The 21,907-nt window shown below is 44.5% G+C and overlaps 1 protein-coding gene across 4 annotated transcripts in view; it reads right to left on the minus strand.

Annotated features, from left to right (window-relative positions):
* The window catches only part of anks1b (ankyrin repeat and sterile alpha motif domain containing 1B), a 204,887-nt gene that overhangs the window by 84,551 nt on the left and 98,429 nt on the right, over positions 1-21,907 (minus strand). For 3 of the 4 annotated variants that reach the window (XM_070992162.1, XM_070992161.1, XM_070992160.1), the window contains exon 11: positions 10,000-10,156. In XM_070992162.1, the coding sequence (XP_070848263.1) occupies positions 10,000-10,156 (157 nt within the window). Of the gene's footprint in view, positions 1-9,999; positions 10,157-21,907 lie in introns of those variants that run through there. The other variant, XM_070992163.1, reaches the window with a different exon arrangement.

Consider the following 21,907-nt stretch of genomic DNA (forward strand, 5'->3'; position numbering starts at 1 on the left):
TGTCAGCTGCCACCTGTCCACATGGATCCTATCAGATAGCAGAATATCATCCAATTACGGCCAGGACCCAGCCAGGACTTTTAACATGCACGCACGCACGCACGCACGCACGCACGCACGCACGCACGCACGCACGCACGCACGCACGCACGCACGCACGCACGCACGCACGCACACGATGACATCACTATCAGTAGCAGCAGAGTCATATCGTTGCTGTGGAGCCATTGTTGCTGAAACATTCACCCCATGAATAATCACATTTCAAATCACAAACTGGGAACATGAACCGTATTCCTCGTTTTAACTTTCGACGTCCACGAAGGTGCGATTTTTCACAACTCCCACAAATCATCTTCACATATTCAAAAAGAACAAAGACACACAGGGGACAAAAAAAAGAAGCGTGCTGCCACTGTTGCTTTAGATAATGACAGCCGTAATGACACAGTTTCCTGTTGTTTCATTAGATGGGAGCACCTCCATAATTAATTTGCCAGGATGTTTTGGTTGCTGGGTGGGAGATTTGCATTTTATGAAAACTCTACGAAGACGAAGCCAGAAACGAAATACAGAGGAAAAGTTAATTGTGGCTTCCCTTTTCCGTCCACTGCTTCTAATATTTGATGAGACTGAATCAGTCGGTCTCGGCAAACTATTTTTTATTCATCTCTTTCTTTTAGTTGAACTCCCTGATTTGTGAGTCCCAATCATGTAGTAGCACAATTTCACTTGGAGGAAAAAAAAAAAAAAAAGTCCTGCATGTTCTCACTGTAGCAGAGCCAGGATTTTACAAAGAGAGATACTTCAGGCATGAGCGGAAAAACTGAGAAATACTGCATGTATCTGGGTCGAAAAATACTTGAGTTAGCCAAAAAAATGTGTATGTTTCTATCTGTAAAATGTAAACTCAAGCCAGGTTAGTAAAATCTCCACATTCCCAGAATAAACATGGAGGACGCTGGCTTTGCTTCGCGGGTCGACAGGGTTCAGTTTAGCTTGTGTCCAGACTCTTTTAACGACCTGTATGATCGTCTGCTTGTTTGCTGTTGGTGCATCGTTCGGTCTGAAGGACTAAAGGGATGACTGGAAAATGACAGAAGCGCTCTTACGCTCGTCGGTCCCGTTTCCGTCTTTGCTCGCGTCAATCGCCGCACACCCTCGGCTCTTTCCAGGAAAGCGACGTTCAGGCTGCTTCGCTCTCTGCTCTGCAGCGCTGGGACGACCTGCTTTGAAGCAGGTGTATTAAGTCAGTTTTATGTTTGATCTGAGCTGTTCTCACGTTACATTTTAGCTTTTGTTTGCCTGCAACTTTGACACAGATCAGCTTTTTCAAGTGTGCATATATATTTTTGAAATTCCGGTGAAGCGGTACGTTAACCAGAGTTCATTCCAAGACATTTTCCGGGAAATTTGTGCAAGGACACTTCGTCATTAAAGTGAATAAATAGAGAACAGCAGCTAGAAGGACGCATTCTCTTCGCTACAGAAAGCAGTGGGGTTTATTGGAGATGTGATCGTAACCTTGAGGAAATACAAGCAGTAACAATTTTGTAGCCTGAGAGATTAAATGATCTCAGCAGTTTCATCTGTTTTAGTTCTTACAGCTCAATCATGAAGGCTGTGTGAAGTGCCTGCTTCTGCTTCGCCATCATCATATATTTATTTTGAGTTTCAACAGTCTGGCTGCAGACACACAATCACACACCCACATCAGTCCTTCAGGGAAAGTGACACAGCTTCACAGCATGCTCTCACATCTATCAACACATGTGTCTCTTAACGTGTGTGTGTGTGTGTGTGCGTGTGTGTGCCTGCATGCATGTGCCAACGCAGACAGAGGTAGGCTCCAGATTTTACTTAAGGGTTGTGCAAGAATACACTGCTGCACACACACACACACACACACATCATAAAGAGCTGCCTGGAGCTGAATCAATGATTAAATGTGGGCGTAAATAGATAAAATATAAACTGGAAAAATGAAGGAAAGGGAGAAGAAAGGAGGATGCAACAGAGGGATATATATAGATAGAGACTGAGGTTTTGTCCTATTGAGTAAATAAGCCTGTCAACGCTGAGGCTTTGATGATGGATGTGAAATGTGTGTGTGTGTGTGTGTGTGTGTGTGTGACTGTGCTTCCCTCAGATCTGCCTTGAGCTCACTCCTGGGGAACACTCTGAGTCCTCCCTGCCAAAGGGAGTATGTGTTTGTGTGTGCGTGTGTGTGAAAAGGTGCATACACCTAACACATGCGTGGATGTGTAGATGTAATAACTGTGGGGCATTATCACTTGCTGTTTACATCCATGTGTTCAGATGTGTGTGCGTGTGAGGCGGTGAGAAATAACATCTGGGAAAAAGAAAAGGAAAAAACTTTCAGACGTTTCAGATATTCTTTGCATGCCAGGCATACGTAGAGCGGTGTGTGTGTGCAGCACAGCATGTGACGGCCTGGATTAAAGGCCAGCTGCACGGCTTGTTAATGCAGGCATGCAGCAGAGTGTACATGAGTGTGTCTAAGTGAATGCCTGCTCGTGCCAGGCGTTCAAATCAGCCGGCCTCTTCCCACCCGCCTAACAAGACACAAAACTGTCAGTTTCAGACATTTTCTTCAGGCTGTCAGTTCTGCCTCTGTGCCACTCTGACAAGTGGCATTTCATGTGTGTGTGTGTGTGTGTGTGTGTGTGTGTGTGTGTGTGTGTGCAGCTGCCCTCACATGTTCTCTTGTATGTCAGAGTGGCAAACTGAAGCATATCTCTCAACACAGTGTCTGAAAACGATCGAATGCTGCAAAAAGAACCGTAACACATACAGTGCTTTCTAGGAAATAAATCACAAATCTGTGACGAGACGCTGACAACTTCAAGTCAAGGTTCAGTCCTACAAAGTGATTTTGATTTTCCATGTTTTAAATTAGACGTCACGCGTTCAGTAAGACAAGTTTTGTTCAGTTCACAGACTTTCTTTCGACCCACAATGTATTGATCCACTCACATGTATTGTCCATGCTTGCAGAGCCTGATCATTCCTCTGTGCCACTGTTGTCCGAAAACTATTAAACACACATCAGGGATCCACAGCATCACACTGGGTGACGTGTTCCTTCGTTATCATAAACACAGGGATTGTTGTTTGACGTTAATCTCACATAAACTGTCCTGATGCAGTAAACATTCACTTTAAAAGCAAATGCACAGCTGGAAATAATCCCCAAGAAATGCATCGTTTGCTCCTGTTTAGGTAGTGTTGTAGGAAAATTAATGACTTTTTTTTTTTTTTTTTAATTAAACATTTTTAAAGATACATCTTCAGCAGATTAGCACAATGCTGGTTTTGGTCTTTCTGTGGGATTTACTGACAATAAGAGAACCACTGAATCAAAGCAGCCTTATCTTTGAGGAAAACGGATTTTAAACTAATCCTTCGTTAGAAATGCCTGACAGATGAAAAAAAACTAAAACAAAAAGTGTTCAAAACTTCAAAACTAACCAATTCAACTTGAATGAAAATTTAAAACTGAGATGAAAAAAAAAGAAAGAAAGTTGCCGTGTGAGCATGCGCAAACTGCTTCCAAACATTGATTTCTCCTGGCTGTCAAAGAGGAAGACACTCCATTGCCTCCCATTCAACCATTCAACAAGTCAATGGGCCTCGACCCTTTTAATGGCAAAGCCCTGAGTTACTGCTCGCTGCCATTAGCCACTCTGAGCCTAAGTGGAAGAAATGGGGCAGAACGCAGAAACATCACAGCTTTATCCACCAGAGAGAACTGAGGGTGGAAGTTAATACGGGAGGGAGAGTCCGACACAAGAGACGGAGGCCCTTTTCATAACGTACAGGGAGCAGCGCTGCCGTTTAATCCGAACTCCTTCACAGATGAAGCACTGCCGCGTCTTTCTCTGACATAATCCAGATGGCAGATAATGAAAATTAACATGCTGATTAGGGAACATTTTATATTAACCGCCCTGATTAGACTGTGCGCAAGTTCAGAAGCCGGCAGACTACGAAAGACAAAACAGCCCCCCCCCCCCCAATCAGAGGTGTTGACATGCAAAATGTTCAACAAATGGACGTGAAAGTGTTAAATGAAGCAGACAACTGTAAGTATTTCAAACTCCTTCACGCCGCTGCCATACATTGGAAGTTCAAAATGACCTATTTTGTCATGAAAAAGTTCGCGGAGATATCAATCTGCAGGACTTTTCAGGTGTTGCAGAGGCTGCACACATGCGCGCGCACAGGTTTATGGTTTCATGTCGTGCACGTCAGCAGCCGCTTGTTTACGGGCTCAGAACAAGCATGTGTTTATCTCGGGAGGAGTCTGTCGATAGCAGTTTGGCAACGCTCTGCGCTTTCTGTCTGCTCCGTACGTGACTGCAGGCGGCGAGGCTTCGCCCGCGGGTCCCTCCTCACCGCTCCGCCGCCTGTCTTCAAATCTCCAGGATCGCGTTTCACCTGCATGCTTTTGTGTTGAGGCAATCTGGCTGTCAGAGGCACGATCCTGTGGTTTAAACCTGCTGCGGCAGAACTGAGGCCGAGAGCTGATCTGCTGTTGTCCAGCACACAGTCCACAACTACAAGTGCTGAGGGACTGTACTGAGCAATGGACAGAAAATAAATCTGAAATAAGCAGGTATGAAATAATAAAACTAGGAATGGCTGGATTCCATTTAGCTGCTTCAGCTTCATGACTTAAAGTGCCACTGAACAGAAACGCTTTGAGCAACAACCACGACTTTTTCCACCGGCACACTGGTCTGCTGTGAAAAAGTCCGACTGATGAGAACAAAGGTCAAAAAAAGGGATAAAATGCTTGCTTGTCACACTAAAGCAGAGTCTTTCCTCGGCTCCTTGAAGGCTAAAGGATTTCCTCATTTGCAACAAACCAAATTCCACCAGAAAGGAATCCACTGAACACAACAAGTATAATCCTAAATTAACGTACACAATGACCGCCTTAGGTCTCACTGAGCAGCAGGATTATGCACATGAGTCTGTACTCGGCGTGCTTTGCATTGTAAAGAAGAGAATCCCATTTATTCACTGTCAGAAGTGACAGTTGTCGTGCCAGAGAACATATGGCGCCATGGGATATCATGCATGCGACACTCCCATGTGCAGCGGCGACGAAAGTGGGGCGGTGCTTCTAACGGGTTTCGGAAAGTCTCAGGACAACAGCTGCAGGAAGACAAAAGGGAAAGAGTGATAAAAGTAAAATAAAAAGAGAACGAGGCAGAGGGAGAAATGGAAGAAGCCAGGACATGAAAAATCAGGAAGTTGTTTGGGGTGGCAGCTTCACTGACAACAGGTCCCTGGTGCTTCTGCAGCGGCGGTGCTGAGCGACACTCGCTAGATGGATTTTGATAAAGCCGCCCTGATTGCCTGAAGATTCGCAGAGCGCTGTAGTGGCTCCTCGACTGCGAGACTGCAGCAGCCCATAGGCAGCGGGAAACTATCTAACAGCACAGGACAGGTGGATATCAGGCAGGGCTTACACTGCAAAAAATACCTCCGCACATCCCTCATCCCACTCTCAGCTTTCAAACGGGGTTCAGCGACAACTTCTGCTGAGGTGAGCGCAACACGCAGTTCATTTGTTCAAAGTTTGGCAGGCTCTCTAATGGAGAGAGCAGCAGCAGAGTGGGCTGTTTAAAAATAATTGTGGATGGGTAAATAACTTTGTAAGTTTTACCTCTGACATCCATCAGCCTCCAGGCAAACTCCTGACAAATCTTTGGAGAAACTGTGGAGGATCATGACTGCACATGCCCTCTTCTTCTTCACCTACTTTAATCGTGTTATCTTCGAGCTGATCACCCTGCCCTCGGTCATCTCATGAGAAGCAGCTGATTTCCTTTGCGAGTGACTTCTGTGGGCATAAAAGTCTGTTCACTAATTTAATGGTAAGCCACTCATGTTAAGATATATCTCTCCTGTGCCTTCAGATGAGTGTTTAGCATCTTATCTAACAAAATGACAACTTGCCACACTGTGAAATGTGTTATTGGTTATGCCTGCAAAGTTGTGTCATGAAGGCAGCACGACATGCTTTATTATTCAGCATGAAAAATGAAGCTAATGCGGTTGTGGGGACAACAAGCGCTCCATCATTTATCCATTAAAGTCATTAAAGTCCGTCGACACATGAAAGTGATCCCGCTGAGACCTGCAGTGCTGCCGGCCAACGCTCTGCCACCTTGAAACTAAAGCCAGTGTGATAAAAGAAGGCAAATCACACTTTCACTTTGTCCAGAAAATGAATATTTCTTCGGGTTTGTGACATTATAGCATATTTAACTGCACTTATCTTTTTCACACAATTCGTGCATACATTTATTTCTTGGCAGTTTTCATTAATTCTGTACTATTTTCATTCCTTCTGCCGCTTCTGTTACTCACTGCCCTCTCATTAATAATCGCTTCAAACAAATTACAAATGCTGAGGTATTTCTAAAGGATTATGTTACAAACAAAACTAGTTTTCTGTCTAACTTCATGTCTGTCTTCATGTCTGCTCTCTTCTGTTCGTATTCCTGTTACTTTTCTGTGTATTCGCCTGTCATCTCACTTCTGTACTGCACATAGAGTAAAGAAAATGGCATCTAATCATGAAAATGTGATATTAAAACAAGCTGATTTTCACTGGCGAACGATCTCATCCGAGAGGAAGGTTTTTAAGCCTCACTAACGGCCCGGGTGACTGATCAACATAGACACTTTTTTGCAGTGTAATGCAGCAAGGCGCTCTCTGCTCTTCCCCTTTCCCTTTCTTCTCATCTCAATCCCTCCTTCCCCACATTCCTCCATCATCACATCCTTCCTCTCAGAGGCAGATAACGAGAGACTGACTCACACCCATGTCCAATTAGCCTAACATGTGACTGGACTCAGAGCAGGAATCCAGGATTTTCCCTCCTGCTGCGTCACAGACTCACATTCATGTTGATGGCTTAGCCTGAGACGACCCTCCAACTTCCTCGACTGAATGTATAATCTGCCCCCGCTCCATCTCACACTCTTTCCTCACCCTTTTCTTAATGTCTGTCTCTCTGCAACAAGACTGTACCCGCACCTTCAAAGGCATTTTAAGTCGTTTTCAGCGATGACATGGAAATGCATGGAGCTCTCCCTCACCTCGCGCGTCATCTCTATCGTTTGCTTTTTGTTTTTCTGCCTCTACTGCTCTCCCACATTATGCGCTGATGTCTCCCTCGCTCCCATCTACATCCCCTCTCTCTCTGTCTCTCCCATTTGGCCAGGTATCAGCGTTTAGAGAGCTGAGAACAAACAGAACACCCACACTGCTCACTTACGTCAGTGGAGCAATTTTATACCAAAAGACACTTTGACATAAAGCAGCTAACCTCACAGATCTCTCTCTCACTCACACACACACACACACACACTCTCTCTCTCACACACACACACAATCCACACTGTATATTGACAGTTCAACTCTCCTCTCTCCTGCAGCCAATCACAGATGAGATGTAACAGCCAAACGTGGGACGAGACACGCGTGAACACACACACAAAACAAGTCTCTACAGTAGCCTCTCTCAGCTCCCGTCGGGGGGGGAGGGGGGAATGGGGGGGGAGGGGGGTGCCACTAGCAAGGCAGTTCCCATGGCAACATACAGGTGACTCATCAGCCGGTGATGCAGTTGCCCTGACAACCTGCAGTGTGTAGCATCGCTATGGGAGCTGAGTGAAAGGGAAGAGCACATTGTGGGTGTCTGCTGTCGTGGGTGTTCAAGTAACAACTGATGAGACTCAGGAAACAGAGGGAAGGTCCGAGGCTGCGGGACTAACTCACACTGAAGTGAAAGCAGGTTTGAAGATGGTGGAAAAGTGTGCTGAAGTTACCTGAGCTGTGGTCCCTTGTTCGGACTGGATTGACATTCCAGGAAGAGGTGGGTAGTAAAATATTTGGTTCTGGTTCTCTGTAACTGCATTTAAGCCGCTGTCACATACAGACGGCGCTTTGCATTATAGTGGAATATCATTAAAGCCGCACAATTGAATACTTTCTATATTAAAATGAATCAAACGCTCCTGCGTGATGTGAAAGGTCCCTCAGCACAGCAGAGACTTTTAGCATCTTTCAGCTCACTGCTTTAGTTTTAGTTCTAGTACTCACTCACTCAAAAACACAACATAATGGAGCTTAAGAGTGGACGTAAATTCACCAGGTAGCGAGAAACACAACGCCAAGTAATCGGAAATCTTGCTGAATGTTCGTTAATATGTTCACCACATTGCCTTTACAAAGTGTCACTGTTGTTGGGTTATCAAAACCTGTTGTCCACGTTACCCACAATGCTACGTGACTGTCAGCGTTTAGGATGGAGATTTGCGTGTGTCATGCTAGTAGTGGCTAATGTAGCCTCTAGCCGCTAGCCTCAAGCAGAGATGAGGAGCGTTAGAAGAGGTCTGGTAAGCTCACTTCTGTCTAACTCTGCTGACTCAAGTGACATCACTTGAGGTAGTGAATCAGGCCTCATATAGCTCTCTCTGGAGTCACAAAAGGCTTGATACAGTTGTACTACTTCAGACCTGTAAACAGAAGTTGTAGTTTGGTTTTCAGATGACGTGCATCTGTCCAGAGGGAACTTAAAATAAGGAAAGATAAACAAGCACGCTCTTTAACAGTAGATATTTGAACTGTGATTAATAAGAGGGAAGGGAAAGAAAAATCACACATATATATGGCATAGACAGGACTGATATCTGATCCGTGCACGCAGCATTAAAATCACCAAACCTCACCTAAAGAAATAAATCCCAAACAGAGCAAGAAATTCAATACATATATCCCAAACAATGCTGCTCTCACTCTCACCCACATTTTCCACACCTGATTATTGCTATGAGAGTTGTGTTAATGTCGAACAGGCAATATGCTCGGTGGTTCGAGTCTTCCACTAAAGTCGTGATCGTCACAACAGCGGGACGTTCATATGGATTCTTGCTTGCGAACACAGTAAACATGGAAATGCTGGAAAGCACCATATGTTTATCTTAAACAAAGGACAGAAAACAAAGAAAGAAATCCAGTAAAAGAAAACAAAGAGAAAGTGCTGTTAGCAATGACCATGACCCCAACACCGACTCAATCCAACAGCACACTTACATAATAACTAAACACATACTGTTTTTCACCTCTTTTTGCAGTTTTGGGAGGTGGTCAGCTGATCCAGTGACACACCTGTCTGACTACAGTTCAATGACTCACTGTACATTTCTGTACTGCAACCACCCGTGTTGTATCCCTTTAGACTGTTGGTAATATGATCATTGTTCTCATTCTTAGCATTTTTTTTCCATGTCTCGCTGTGGGACACCGCTGTGGATTCCTCAGAGCATTTATCTCATTATGATGGCGACATCCACATCAGGTCGACCCACCTACCCTGCAGCTTGCACTAAAACACAGCATCAATCAAACAGCAATTCTCTCTTTGGAGCATATCTCAATCTGCTTTACAGGCTAGCCAACAGCTTAACTGTTGAGAGACGGAGCTATTTCGGCAAGCCACCCAATCAAAGGGCGCTAGCTGCCTCTTCACTGTATTAGCACATCAGCTAAAACACCATTCCTCTCAGTTAGCACTCCAGCTAATGAAGATGGACCGTAGCCTCCCTCAAACCAGAGGAGACAGACATGTCACTCTGAGAGCCCAAGTTACACAAGTAACCAACAGTTCTCATGGTGCATCTTGTAAATCTATTAGCAGAAAGCCACAGAAGTAACCTTTGTGATGGAGGTTTGGTGGAAGTCCTTGTTTAACTTGCTACTCTTCATCATTGATACAAGAACTTCTGATACCAATTTTTCTTTCCCCCAGAGCTTTGATGTAGGCAATTACTTCGTGAGGAAAAAAAAATACTATAAGGTTTGAGCAACAAACCAAAAACTGAAGCAACACTTTAATCTGTGATTTGATGAACTTTTAAGCTGGCACTGATTGTGAAATAAGTGCTTTGCCCTACCATTGCGTGGACACGCGTTGAGCCGGTGGTTGATATCGAGCGAGCAGGGTTTGCGTGTGACGGCTGTGGTCACAGACTCGTACGGGTTGTCCTCGTCCTCTGGCAGGAAAACATCCAGTGATGGAGAGGTGACGAACTCTGCTGAGTGCTTTGAATCCTGGGAGAAGGACGGAGAAAAACAGAGAAAGAGAAACAAACATTAAACACATTGTCCAGGAGTGACTCCAGCAGGAACCAGCAGCAGTGCTACAGTCATTGAGCTGAACACAAACACACCACTAATTGCATTATTAATTATGTACTGCAGCCATACTGGCCTATTATCCCTTCCAACAGACCCATAAATGAAACATTATGCTAATTAATAGTGCTTGGATGGCCTAGTGAAGAGGCCTTTCACTGTGCTCAGATGCAGCCCAAAGCCCAAAGACTCATTCTGGTTTTATGAGCTGCATGTGAAAGACAGACAGCGCAGCGATACAAAACAAAAAAGCAGCAAAGAGATATTTGATGCGGCTTTCAACAGTGTGGCTATCCAGGGCCAAAGGTGTGTTTTCGTTCACCTCTGCTTGAGGCGCATCACAAGAATCAAAAGGAAAACAAAACGCATCAGCTAAGTAATCTCTCACTTCAGCTCAAGGCTATCATTCAAGTCCAACCACGTCCAAACAGGTGGATTATCATGAAAGATTCAGGCCTATCTTCAAAGCAAACATCAAAATAAAGGGTTCGGAAAAGTTCAAACTTTTATTTCTTCTTTTCTTGTAGAGTACAGGTGGGAAATGTCAGGCCTGCAGGCCGCATACAGCCCACGAGGCAATCATACATACAAAAAAGCAATTACTTTTTTTGTAGGGATAAAGAAAACAAAACAAAAAACTAACATGTTTTTCCGAGTGGTTCCTGAACGCAACACACGCGGAGTGGCTGATATCATTGTACCCAAGTTAGTTTGAGGGAACAAGCTTTCCAGGGGTGAAAAAGGCAACTCTCAAGAGTCATTACAGCTTGAAACACCCTACACTGGATGAGCTGCGAGGACAAATGCACTTTGCAAGTTAACCCTCTTTTTTTGGGTTGGAGGAGGAGGAAGCTGAAGGAGAACTTGTGAAGGAAAGCCTTTATACTGCTGCCGAGCTGTCACCACCGGACAAAGTCAAATTGTTCCAAAGTGTCAATTTCTCTGGTATAATTCAGAGATGAAGGAAAACCTGACATGGAAGCTCGTGATTTGACCATCATGCCTCTCAGAGCTGAACCTCAAGCTTCTCTCTGCTCTCAAATGTGAAATGATTTGAAGCTAAATTAAAGCTCTGTTAAAGCAAATGCAGCAGGAAAGAGGAAACACTCTTTATTCTCCTACTGAGCAAGAACAAAAGCCTGCTGTGATATGTGAACATGCTGATGAGAGCGAACACTCCTTCAGGCGTTTGGTGAGAGGTTTCAGGACATGAAAAGTAACGAAAAGGAACTGAACACATCTGCTATGCTGTTTAATGCGGAGCCAGCTGACAACATACGACATGAAATCAATCATCTGTGAGCAGCTCTTCTCAAGACCGACTGAATATGAATATGCAAGTATTTTTCACTTCACAAGTTCAACTGCTGGTCACTGTAAAGTCTAATCATGCTCGTAGGCCCACATCTTAAAATCTGATTTTCAATGAGGAGAGAAAATTTCCACTTTCAGCAGACGGATGTGAAAGCAGCCTTTTAGTGTCACACCTTCACATACCTGATCCCACACGGTGAAGCTCGAACATTCAGAGGAAAAAACGCGTTTTGACTGAAGGGAGACTTTAAGGGTAAGTCACAGGCGATCTTATGTTGATTTGCTTGCTGTCGAGTGTCCAAGTGCCTTTAATGAGCTGCAATTTTCTGAAAAATTAGGCAGTCATTTTTAGGTTTAAGGATTTTATGTAATAAATGCGTTGCTGCAAAAGCACAAATTTTTAAGACATGTTTTATAATGTACGCCCTTAAAATGTTTCCTTTCCATTCACTACCTTCCTAACTCACAACAGAGGTGGTGGTTGTTGTTAATATCTGTCCTTGGACGGTGAAACAGCTTCAGGGTCTCATCACATGCTGTGAATGAATTTCAAAAAGAGAAAAACAACCGCTGAGAAAACAGGGCGCAAAATGGTCTCAAACACAACAGCAGCAGAGCTTAAAGTCGGAGCGGCGTCTGTATTGTCTCAGCCGTTGCCTTAGCAATTCCAGTTGGCAGCTGGAATTGTTTTACAATGAGCCGTTCTTGTTTGAAACACGTTTGAAAGGCTTTCAGTCCCAACATGTCCAACACCGAGGTTTCTCGAACGTGACAAAAAAAGGACGACACTGAAACAACGCATTCTGCTGTTTGTGTTTGTCTCCAGGAAAACAGACGCACGAGGGCAGAGCACGAGACTATTTCTGAACAGGGCGGAATCAGGTGGTTTAATACGGGTTAATCTGGATGCTTAACCTCTTTCTCTGAGTTTAGGAATGATTCCCTCTGTGCACTTAAACTCCAACAAGCCTCCATCCGCTCTGCAGCCCTCTGAGCAGCGCCCTGCAGCTGGAGGTAAAGTTCTCCTGCTCGAGTTATTCAAAAATGGTTCGATGTCGACCTTTTCAAGTTACAGTGATATTTCAAATGTTCTAGCATCTGATTTTCCTCTTTTATGCTTACATTTTCTGAGTTAAAGCAAAATGTCAACCCGTAAACTGCTCATTAATCAGCGGAGATGATGACCTCCTCTTTGGCTCTGAAGAGGAAACAGGTGCTCTGAGTTTCAGTTGAGTCTGAATTTCTCCTAAAAACTCCACCATCCACCACTAACCTCAGTTTGATCCCCAACAAACAACTGTGCTGAGCGGTCCACAGAGCGGCCACCACTTGATCCTGCAGATTTGATCTCTACAACCTCTGTGGGATCAGACGCAGCTTCACCGAAAAGTCCATTCAGACCTGGCTGCTGCAGCTGCATCCCTGTTACTTCTCCTGGCTTTACCAGTTTCTCTCTAAACTGTCTTATGGAGGTTAAATGAAGATGTATGATCTGTTAAATGATACAGACTCTATCCATTTTCTGATGCAGGTGGAAAACCATTCGTCTGACTGACAGGCTGCTAATAGGAACGATGTTGCTGCTTTACTTCTCTTAATTAATGCTGTTGCACTTCTTGTTTGTTAAGCTGATTGTTAGTCTCTCTGAATAGAGTGTCTGCAAACGCCTAAATTGTAATTTGCATACGAAATGAAATACATCAATGATTTTTGCCAACAGGGACTTGCAGCATTTTGAAAGAAACATTTGGAGGTGATTAATTCAGAGTAACATGAGGAGCGGGAGACGTTTCTCTGGGACCTTTATATAACAGCCTCCTCTTTGGGTATTTCACAAAAATTTCAGATTGCACTTTGTTGCAGCATTGGTGAAAAGGTTGAGCCCCAAAGGGCTCCGAGAGAGAGTTGAGGACCAAAAGGTCCCTTATCTCTGAGGCAGATGTGTACCCAGAAAGAATGAAAAACAAGACTGAGTGATGTGAAGCGAGGGAAAAGGTTACGGGGGCGAGCGTCATTTCAGCCAAAGAGACAAAACAGTTCTTTCCAGCGACGCAGCCTCTGGATATCTGCCTTTTTCCCACCACGCAATGCTCCATCATCATTTCTGGAGCGTCGCTTGGCAACCTGCCCCCGGTTGTACCCTCTCTAATGGGATCAGTGGTAAACTTGTCACCATGGCGGGACGCTGGGGGTGTGGCTACGCCTGCTCTCAACCCTCTGACTGCCTTTTCCTCCTTCGCCCTCTCTCGACCTTCTTTTCCCCGTTCAGCAGCCATTCCTCTTGCTGTCATCATCTGCTACTACATTACCCAGACTGCACCGGGCCATCAATCACGCACAGAGCACACTCAGAATGGATTAATCATTCTGGCTGACAGAGCAATCAGTCCCTTGATGACTTCTCTCACTTCCACCCTCTGCACTCAATCAGAGCCTTATTTTATACTGCACTTTTTTAAAAGGCCTACAAACTACAGCCCCCCCCCACCCCCCTTTTTGATCGCCATCAGCACTCAATTAGACCGCCATTAAGAGTTAATGGACATCCAGTCAGTCTTTCATGCTTTCACTCTGCAGGTGGCCCTGCCTCAGCTGATGCTGATTGGACGTGACGACCTGGTTAGCGGCAGATTTCACCCCCCCCAGAGCTGATGGAAAGCCTCAGAGCGCTCTGATGAAAGCATTAAGACCTGCTGCTAGTTCAACAGACGGTTGAGAGACATAAAAAGGCTACTCCGAATTATAATCTCATGTGACAGCTCAGATTAAAGTTGCAATGAATCATCTTGAGTTTCGTTCTGAGACTTTGGCATAATTGTGATTGCAGATCATCAAGCCACTACACTGTTTCTCATACTGGTGTTAACATGAACTTGCTTTCAACACTAACCTGATTTCCTGCTATATTTCTCCTGCAGGAAGCCATGTAAACAGCACACCTAACTGGGTTTCTAATCAGCCTTGAACAAGTACGATAACTGTGAGCACTCCTGTCGCCTTCAAACTACATTTATATACTTATAATTTAGTTTTCCAGTTTGATTTTGTATGGGGATGCACTTGCTCACTGGATTATGTTTTTCATCGAGTTTCTCTGAAGCACAGGTCACCTGTGTGATGCTGGAGACCAGGGGTCACCTCCACAGGCCTGCATATAGTTAGGTTTCGGCAAGCCGTTCTTGATGAAGGTTAGAAAAATGGTGGTTTAAACTAAATGTGGTAAAGTAAAAATGTCCTTTCTCACAATTCCAGTCACTTCGGAGGAGGTTCACCCATACTTAATGAAGAGCAATGTCAGTCAAAGTCATGCTTTTTGTAAAATATACCACATGGATTTTGGTGACACTGAGGGAAAAGCGACAAATGAGCCAATTATCAGCGTGCAGAAACACACTCCACCAATAACTGCATTTATCTAACATCCTTTTCCTCTTCTTCCATTTGTCTGTCTTGCCAGTAGCTTTTCTCAACATCACAACTGAATCCTAATGTTCACATGATGTGTACATACCCTTCAAATAACACAGTATAAAGTACTGCATAATTGTGTTTTCGTTTATATAAAGCAGGGATGTTAACAGCATGCCATTTTCAACCAGGCATCTGATTCTGACCACCTGACTGTAGTCACTTCATGAAGGAACTCAATCAGCTCGTGGTGATCTCAGAATTCATTGTAAGTCTTGACTAAATGTAAGCGGTATGTGGACCAGGGCGAAATGCAGGAACATTTCCCTTATTTTTGAAATGCCAGTGCTGAACAGGTACGAGATCCGCATGCATGAAGCAATGGAGCCGTGCATCCACACACACACACACACACACACACACACACACACACACACGTATGACTAATGCAGTTAAAGTAAGAAAGTAAGTCTTTGAAAATAATGATAGGGAAGTGTGTGTGCTTGAGTGTGTGAGTGTGTGTGTGTGCTTGAGTGTGTGAGTGTGTGTGTGTGTGTGTGTGTGTGTGTGTGTGTGTGTTACAGGCAGGAAATGCAACAGATTGCTTCATGGCACGAAGCTGGAAGAGGGTGCAGTTCTTCAGAACACGTACAGATAAAGCGTCCGAGTCACTGGAAGTTAACGCACATTCAAATGGGAACAGAAACAAGCGAAACAATCGTCTTTGCAACAGGAAGTGACAGGATTAATAGAAAATGCACGTCCTTATGTGGAAATTAAACATCAGCTCTAAGAGTTCTGATGAAAGCGAGACCGAGGCTACCGATCTTCTCAGCCACGGCCTCGTTTATTTGCAGCAGTTACCAAGATGTCACGATAAATTAACGATGAAATTCGGAAGTTTTAAAATGCCACAGGTACAACAGCATCATTAATAGAAGCACTGAAGAACGAGTTTCCTCTGTAGCGTCTACAGGGAGAAACGAAAAAATGCAAATTAAAGGAGAGAGGAAAAAAGACAAAAAGCAGGGAATTAATAAGAAATGTGCCTGAAATGATCTTTAAAAGGACAGATATGAAGAATCACCCATAACGTAAATTAATTTCTTCTTCTTCTCTCCCATGAGCTCCGTCTATTCTTCCCCACCTTTTATCACTGCTTCTACATCATCTTTCATTAGTCCTGTTACTCTAAATCTCCAGCCTCCATCCCGACAGCTTAGGAAGAAACAGAAAGAGAGCGAACGAGGTTAAAGCTGGAGGTACAAAGCCCATCGGCAAGGGTAAGGACAGAGAGAGGACAGGGAAGGAGGAGAGGACACAGGCAGATCAAAGGACGCCAGGATCCAACTCAACACTTACTTTAAGCTGTCAGTGAATTCCGAGGAGACGAGGACGAGACAGAGACAGAGCGGGAAGAGGAAAATGAGTTTGCACTGAGGAAGGGAAGCAGAGGAAGTGGGAGTGCAGAGAGTTTGGAGCAGGGACTTCCTCACACACACACACACACACACACACACACACACACACACACAGATATGCAAGTCAAGTAAAGACAACATGCTTGACTTCTCACACACACACGACAGCGCGAAGAAAAACGGCCAAATATCCAATTGGGCTGCATCGAGGTGAGCAACGACCTTAAAGTTTGAGCCGGCGGGAAACTAGTTTGCGCTCCATCTCGAGCAGGACAGTCTTTAATGCTCAAGGCCGCAGTGAAGCCTGGGAGCAAACCAAAACCTGGAGATGGAATTAATCCAGCGGTGTGACAACAGGTTTAGCTACCTGATATCTCGACGTATCTTCACTCTTCCTCCTCTTCAGCCCTGGAGGTCAGGCGGCTTTATGAAGCGGGAGAAAAGGCTTCGCTCGGTTCGATACGCGCAGTCCTCCCAACAAACAAACACGCTCGGTCTTCATTCATTTCCCTCCCTCGCCCTCGCCCTCCCCCCCTCCCTCCCTCCCTCCCTCTCTTTCTTTCAGGGCAGAGATAGGACACAGAGAAACTTGTGTCTGAGCTGCACAGGAAGAGAGCAGACAAACAGAGGCCTCCTCTGGCCACTAATTAGCAGGTCGTACGCCGCTCCCGTCCAACTGCAGCAGCCAGATTAAACGTCTGAGCGTGTGTGTGTGTGAGTGTGTGATGGCGCCTGCACATGTGACCGAAGGACTGTGTGTAACGGTGTGTGATTATATCTATGCGGGGTTTGTACGTGTCTGTCTGCTTGCAGCAGTTATAGTTAACGTGTGGGATCATGTGAGAGCTTATGTGCACGCTGTTTTGTGTGTTTCCACGCATAAATGAGTCTGCTTGTATCATACAGTGTGTGTTTGTGTGTGTGTAGGGCTGATAACCCAAATAGGAAGCGTGCAGTCGCTTTGGTCACGTCCGAGGAACTTCTACCTGACAGCCTTAAATCTCTCAGTCTGTTTTAGCCCTGTAGTGTAGCGCAGCCCAGCCTCTGCCTCACACACCGTGAATCAAGTTCATAGGCCATCAGATATGAATAGAGACTATAATTTGCTGGCATTTCCTCATGGAGGCTATTTGATTAGAGAAAAAAGGGAGGGGTGGACACCAGAGAGGACAATGGGCCCTCTGAGGCCCTCAGCGAGGGGGGAGACGGAGCGAGAGGTGCAGTCGTGAGAGGACGGCACTGGAGAGACGAACTGACCGAAACACTGAGAGGGAACATGAAGGAAAAATGCAGCATTTAAAAAAAAAAATGAAAGGAGGCAAATGACAGCCCACGCCTCAATTCAAGCTAATATGCGAGACAAAACAAGCTTTCTTCCCTCGCACGCTAATTAGCACTAAACATCAAGTACAGCTGAGTCTGACGGAAATATCATTAGTTCTGCAGCTTTTTCCAGACCATCAGCAGTTTATCCATCAGCCCTTCAAACTTGGCAACCACACTGCGATGACAAGACTTCAGGAAGCTGCTCACAGTCACCGCGTCCAACTCTTTAAAGCCTCACCTGGCAGCCGCTGGACTCACGAGATCATAAGAAATCACGCCATGAATCCATCCCGCATCGGCTTCAAGTTATGCGTTTGTGGGCGAACATATAGTCAATGACGGTTCATCCAATCACCTGCCAAGTACTTCTGCCACAGTATCTGCCCGTTTCCAAACATGGACGACTTCCCAGATGCTTCTGTGTGACAAACAACGGGCACATCACGTTATCCAAAACCAGATTTTCATTCATTCCTGTTTAAAAAAAAGATAGACACTTTTCTCAAATTTAGACTTATTTTTCCAGTTTGAACAAAGTCAGGCAAACTATTTGGAGGAAGCCAATAAGCTTATTTCCAAAAACGCTGAACCGAGCCCAGAAAAGGAGAGATCAAAGGGTTAACGGCAGAAAAAAAAGAGATGAGGAATACAGCGGCATAAAAGACGTGAGAGGGAAACAGACAGAGAGGTGCAGGTTGGTCAGAGCGGGGAGCAGGGATTGCCTTGCAGAATTGGATTTCCCTCCATGGCTGGCTAAGCCCACAGAAATCGGCTAGCAGAGCCACCCATGGGACACTGACAGTCACTCCTCAGAAAATAACACCCTTCATATTCTCCATGATGGCTTCTGTACTGAGCACAGCTCAAACTGTGGCTTCCCTTGGCTCCACGCTTAATCCCACAGACACGGCGGCCGGCTAGAGCAGGAGGCTGCCGACGGAGAGCCGCTGCTGCGTGACCCGACTTTCACTGTGTTTAACTCGAAGCTTGACAACTTTGGAGGAAGTGATGGAGAGCCGCCTTCTGAAGCTGCTCAGCTGCGTGTTTCTCTGTGTACAGTATGCGATGGCCTGAATTCCTGCACCAGCATCTCTGCTGAACCGCAGTCAAAGCCAGCCAAATGCATTAAAAACTTTAGCAGGGGAGTTTGAGCTTCTTTGCAGCAGTTTGGACTGACAAAACCACGTCGCAGAAGACATCACATGATGAGGAGTCCCACTCAGGAACATCAAAGTCATGTGAAGCTCTCCATGTCTGGTTAGGCTTTCTTGTTCATGCGTCGCAAATGTGTCTTGTGATCACTTCTGCGGGAAGGAAAACGCATTTATATGATTTTCCACTTGTCCTTGCAATGTAAATTCACAGTATACATCAACATATTGTACGTAGCAGAGCAGATGGGTTTGAACTAACTTCCTCTTGGATTCACTTCATGCATTAAAACATTCATCTGTTTCTACGTGTTTGCTGCAGATCAGCCAGAAAGTGGCTGAGAAAAACTGGAAAAACAGAATGTTCACACTAAAAATCTTATTCTCACAATCCAATTTTAGCCCAGATTTTTGGGTTAGAGATTTTTTTTTTTACTGTAAAGTTCGATTTTTACTTACTCCATAAAAGGTTATTAAAAGCCATCAAATAATGAAATGAAGAGCCACTCTGTGACTGTTTTGCTGCATGAGTTTTCCTTTGGTTTAGCGGCAGCTCAGAGTGCTAAAAATGACTTCCTATTTATTACTTTTATGGGTAACTCTGCTTTTTATATCTCAATCATGATACAGGGAATTGCTTTAGAGGATGTTTACGGCTCCCGTCAGATTTACAGCGATCTTGAACACACGCACAGACCTTGCTGATGTGCCAACAGCACAGCGTGACAGCTGATCTGCCCTTGTTTTGATGGGCTTTGTTTTAGAGGTAGTGAAACATAGTTTGCAATGTTTTGAGGCTGCTGTTGACAGAGGTACAATGCTGTGGGTTCTGTAACTGTCATTTTAACCAGTAAAAATCTACAATATATGTGACATAAAGGCAAAAACTCAGACACTGTGGTTTTATCTATAAACAAATCCAGTTCAAACAGTTGTTGGGGATTTAGTCAATATCTGTAATGAATCACCTATAGATGTTCAGTTCAGCCAGAGAGAGAGAAATAAAGACTGAAAATGATGAAAGAATGAAAACAGCCAAGTCAGGTGAATGAAGAACAAGGTCAGAAAGAACAGAATGAATCGGAACATTAGACCCCAAATTATCTGTCACCAAGTCGTTCTCCTTGAGAAACCCACAAAGCACCACTGAACGCCCACATGACGCACGTCTGGAAGGAAAATACAAGGTCCCTGGCATTAAACCGCAGCTCAGCAACAAGACGAGTGCCTCCTGGAACTTCCTGTGACTTTCAAATTGACTTCATTTATAGCTGCTGGGCTCTCCACATAATAGTTTGACATTTGGGGAAAGCGCTAATCAGCAGCACTCTCATGTCTGTCGGTTAAATATGAAGCTACAGCCAGAAGATGGTTAGCTTATCTCATCTCATCTCTGGTTAGCTTTAGAGGTACAGGTAGGCAGATTTTTAGCCATAAGGTGGCATTGTTGGTCAGTTGGTCAAATACCTGTAAAACTAATCACACTCCCATGAGGCTCAGCTGCACTCTGTGTTCAATGCTAATTAACAAACGTTAGCATTCAACATGATAAACTAAGACGCTCATGATGGCATTCATGTCGCTAAGTGCAGCCTCAAAGAGCTGCTAACATGGCTGTAAACACGTGGTGATGGTTGAACCTTTGTGGGACAAAGTCAGACTAGCTGTGTCCCCCTAGCTTCCAGCCTTAATGCTAAGCTAAGCTAACTGGCTGAAGCTGTAGTGGCATCAATCTCCTCATGTAAATTTCAGCAACAAAATAAATAAGCACATGTCCCGAAACACTGCAGCATTGCTTCAACAGTGACCTGCTCTTTTCGGGTGACTCATAAATCCTTTCTGATTGAATCAAATTCAACTTTATTGATCCCTGTGGGGCAACGTTACATCACCCTGCCGCAGCCTCCGTATCTCCCAACAAACCTGTTAGTTGTGAATAAATCAGTCAAAATGACAAAAACTTATTACAACGAGCTTCGTCTTTCGGTGACCGCGTTGCCAGGAGCGAGAGGAGGAGGACAAACAGTAACTGTGTGCAAACACCATTAGCTGTGAATATTTACAAGTCATCTGGGGCCACAATAGAGTGACTCATATGAAATATTAAGTTATATCAACTGCACAATGAATTTTCTTTAAATACGAACCAAGTGAATCACCTTTCTTGTTTGTCCTTTTTAAATGTGAGGTGCAGAAAAGCCTAATTACAACTTCTTTAAGTCATTTATGCAGAAATACACAAGAAGCTAATGTTCCCCTTATCTCCCTCTGTCACCTGTGTGTGTGTTTTGCACGTTAATCCCTGGGATGTTAACTTGGTTTCGACGCATCAACACTAAATGATCGCTTCATTCCATTATTCTGTTGGTGCCTCAGAGGCATTTTAGGCTCGGCCGCCTGGCTCAAGAGCACTTCAGCACCAGAGGCGTGGTTGTTGTGTTGTATTACACAGTAGTAGTAATACTGTGGGATGTACTTTTTCCTGGCTCCTACTGTACTCCTCTTTCTCCAATCTTTTCTCCCTTTTCCTGTTTACCTCAAGGACAAGAAGATATCTGAACTTCAGCGGGATATCACACTGCACAAACACACACACACACACACACACACAGGGAGCATCTCCGAGTACTAAAGGGCAGCAGGCTGGATGTGTGTGCCAATCTCTTTCAGTGAAAGCGCCATACTGAAGGTGTGTGATGAAGGCGACAGCTGCAGAGTCTGCAGGGCATAAAGACGTGAACGAGAACTTGAAGTGCAGACGGAGAACGGGAGGTTTCATGTGTGTTTTCAGCTAATTAAATTAATAATTAAGTGAAAGATATAATTAACAGAACAAAGACAGAAGCATCCTTGAGAAATTAAAAATCACATCTTTTACCCAAATAAATATGCTCTGCGCTGTTTAAAAGCACTGGAACTGTCAGAATTGGATCATAAAATATCAGAAAATAGTGACATCATCAAATGACTAGTTTTATTCAACCGTCAGTTTGAACTAATAAGACATTCAGTGTGTTTTAATATGTGACAAAAATGCATGAAATCCT

The sequence above is a fragment of the Chaetodon trifascialis genome, chromosome 22 (assembly GCF_039877785.1).
Source record: "Chaetodon trifascialis isolate fChaTrf1 chromosome 22, fChaTrf1.hap1, whole genome shotgun sequence".
Taxonomy (NCBI): Eukaryota; Metazoa; Chordata; class Actinopteri; order Chaetodontiformes; family Chaetodontidae; genus Chaetodon; species Chaetodon trifascialis.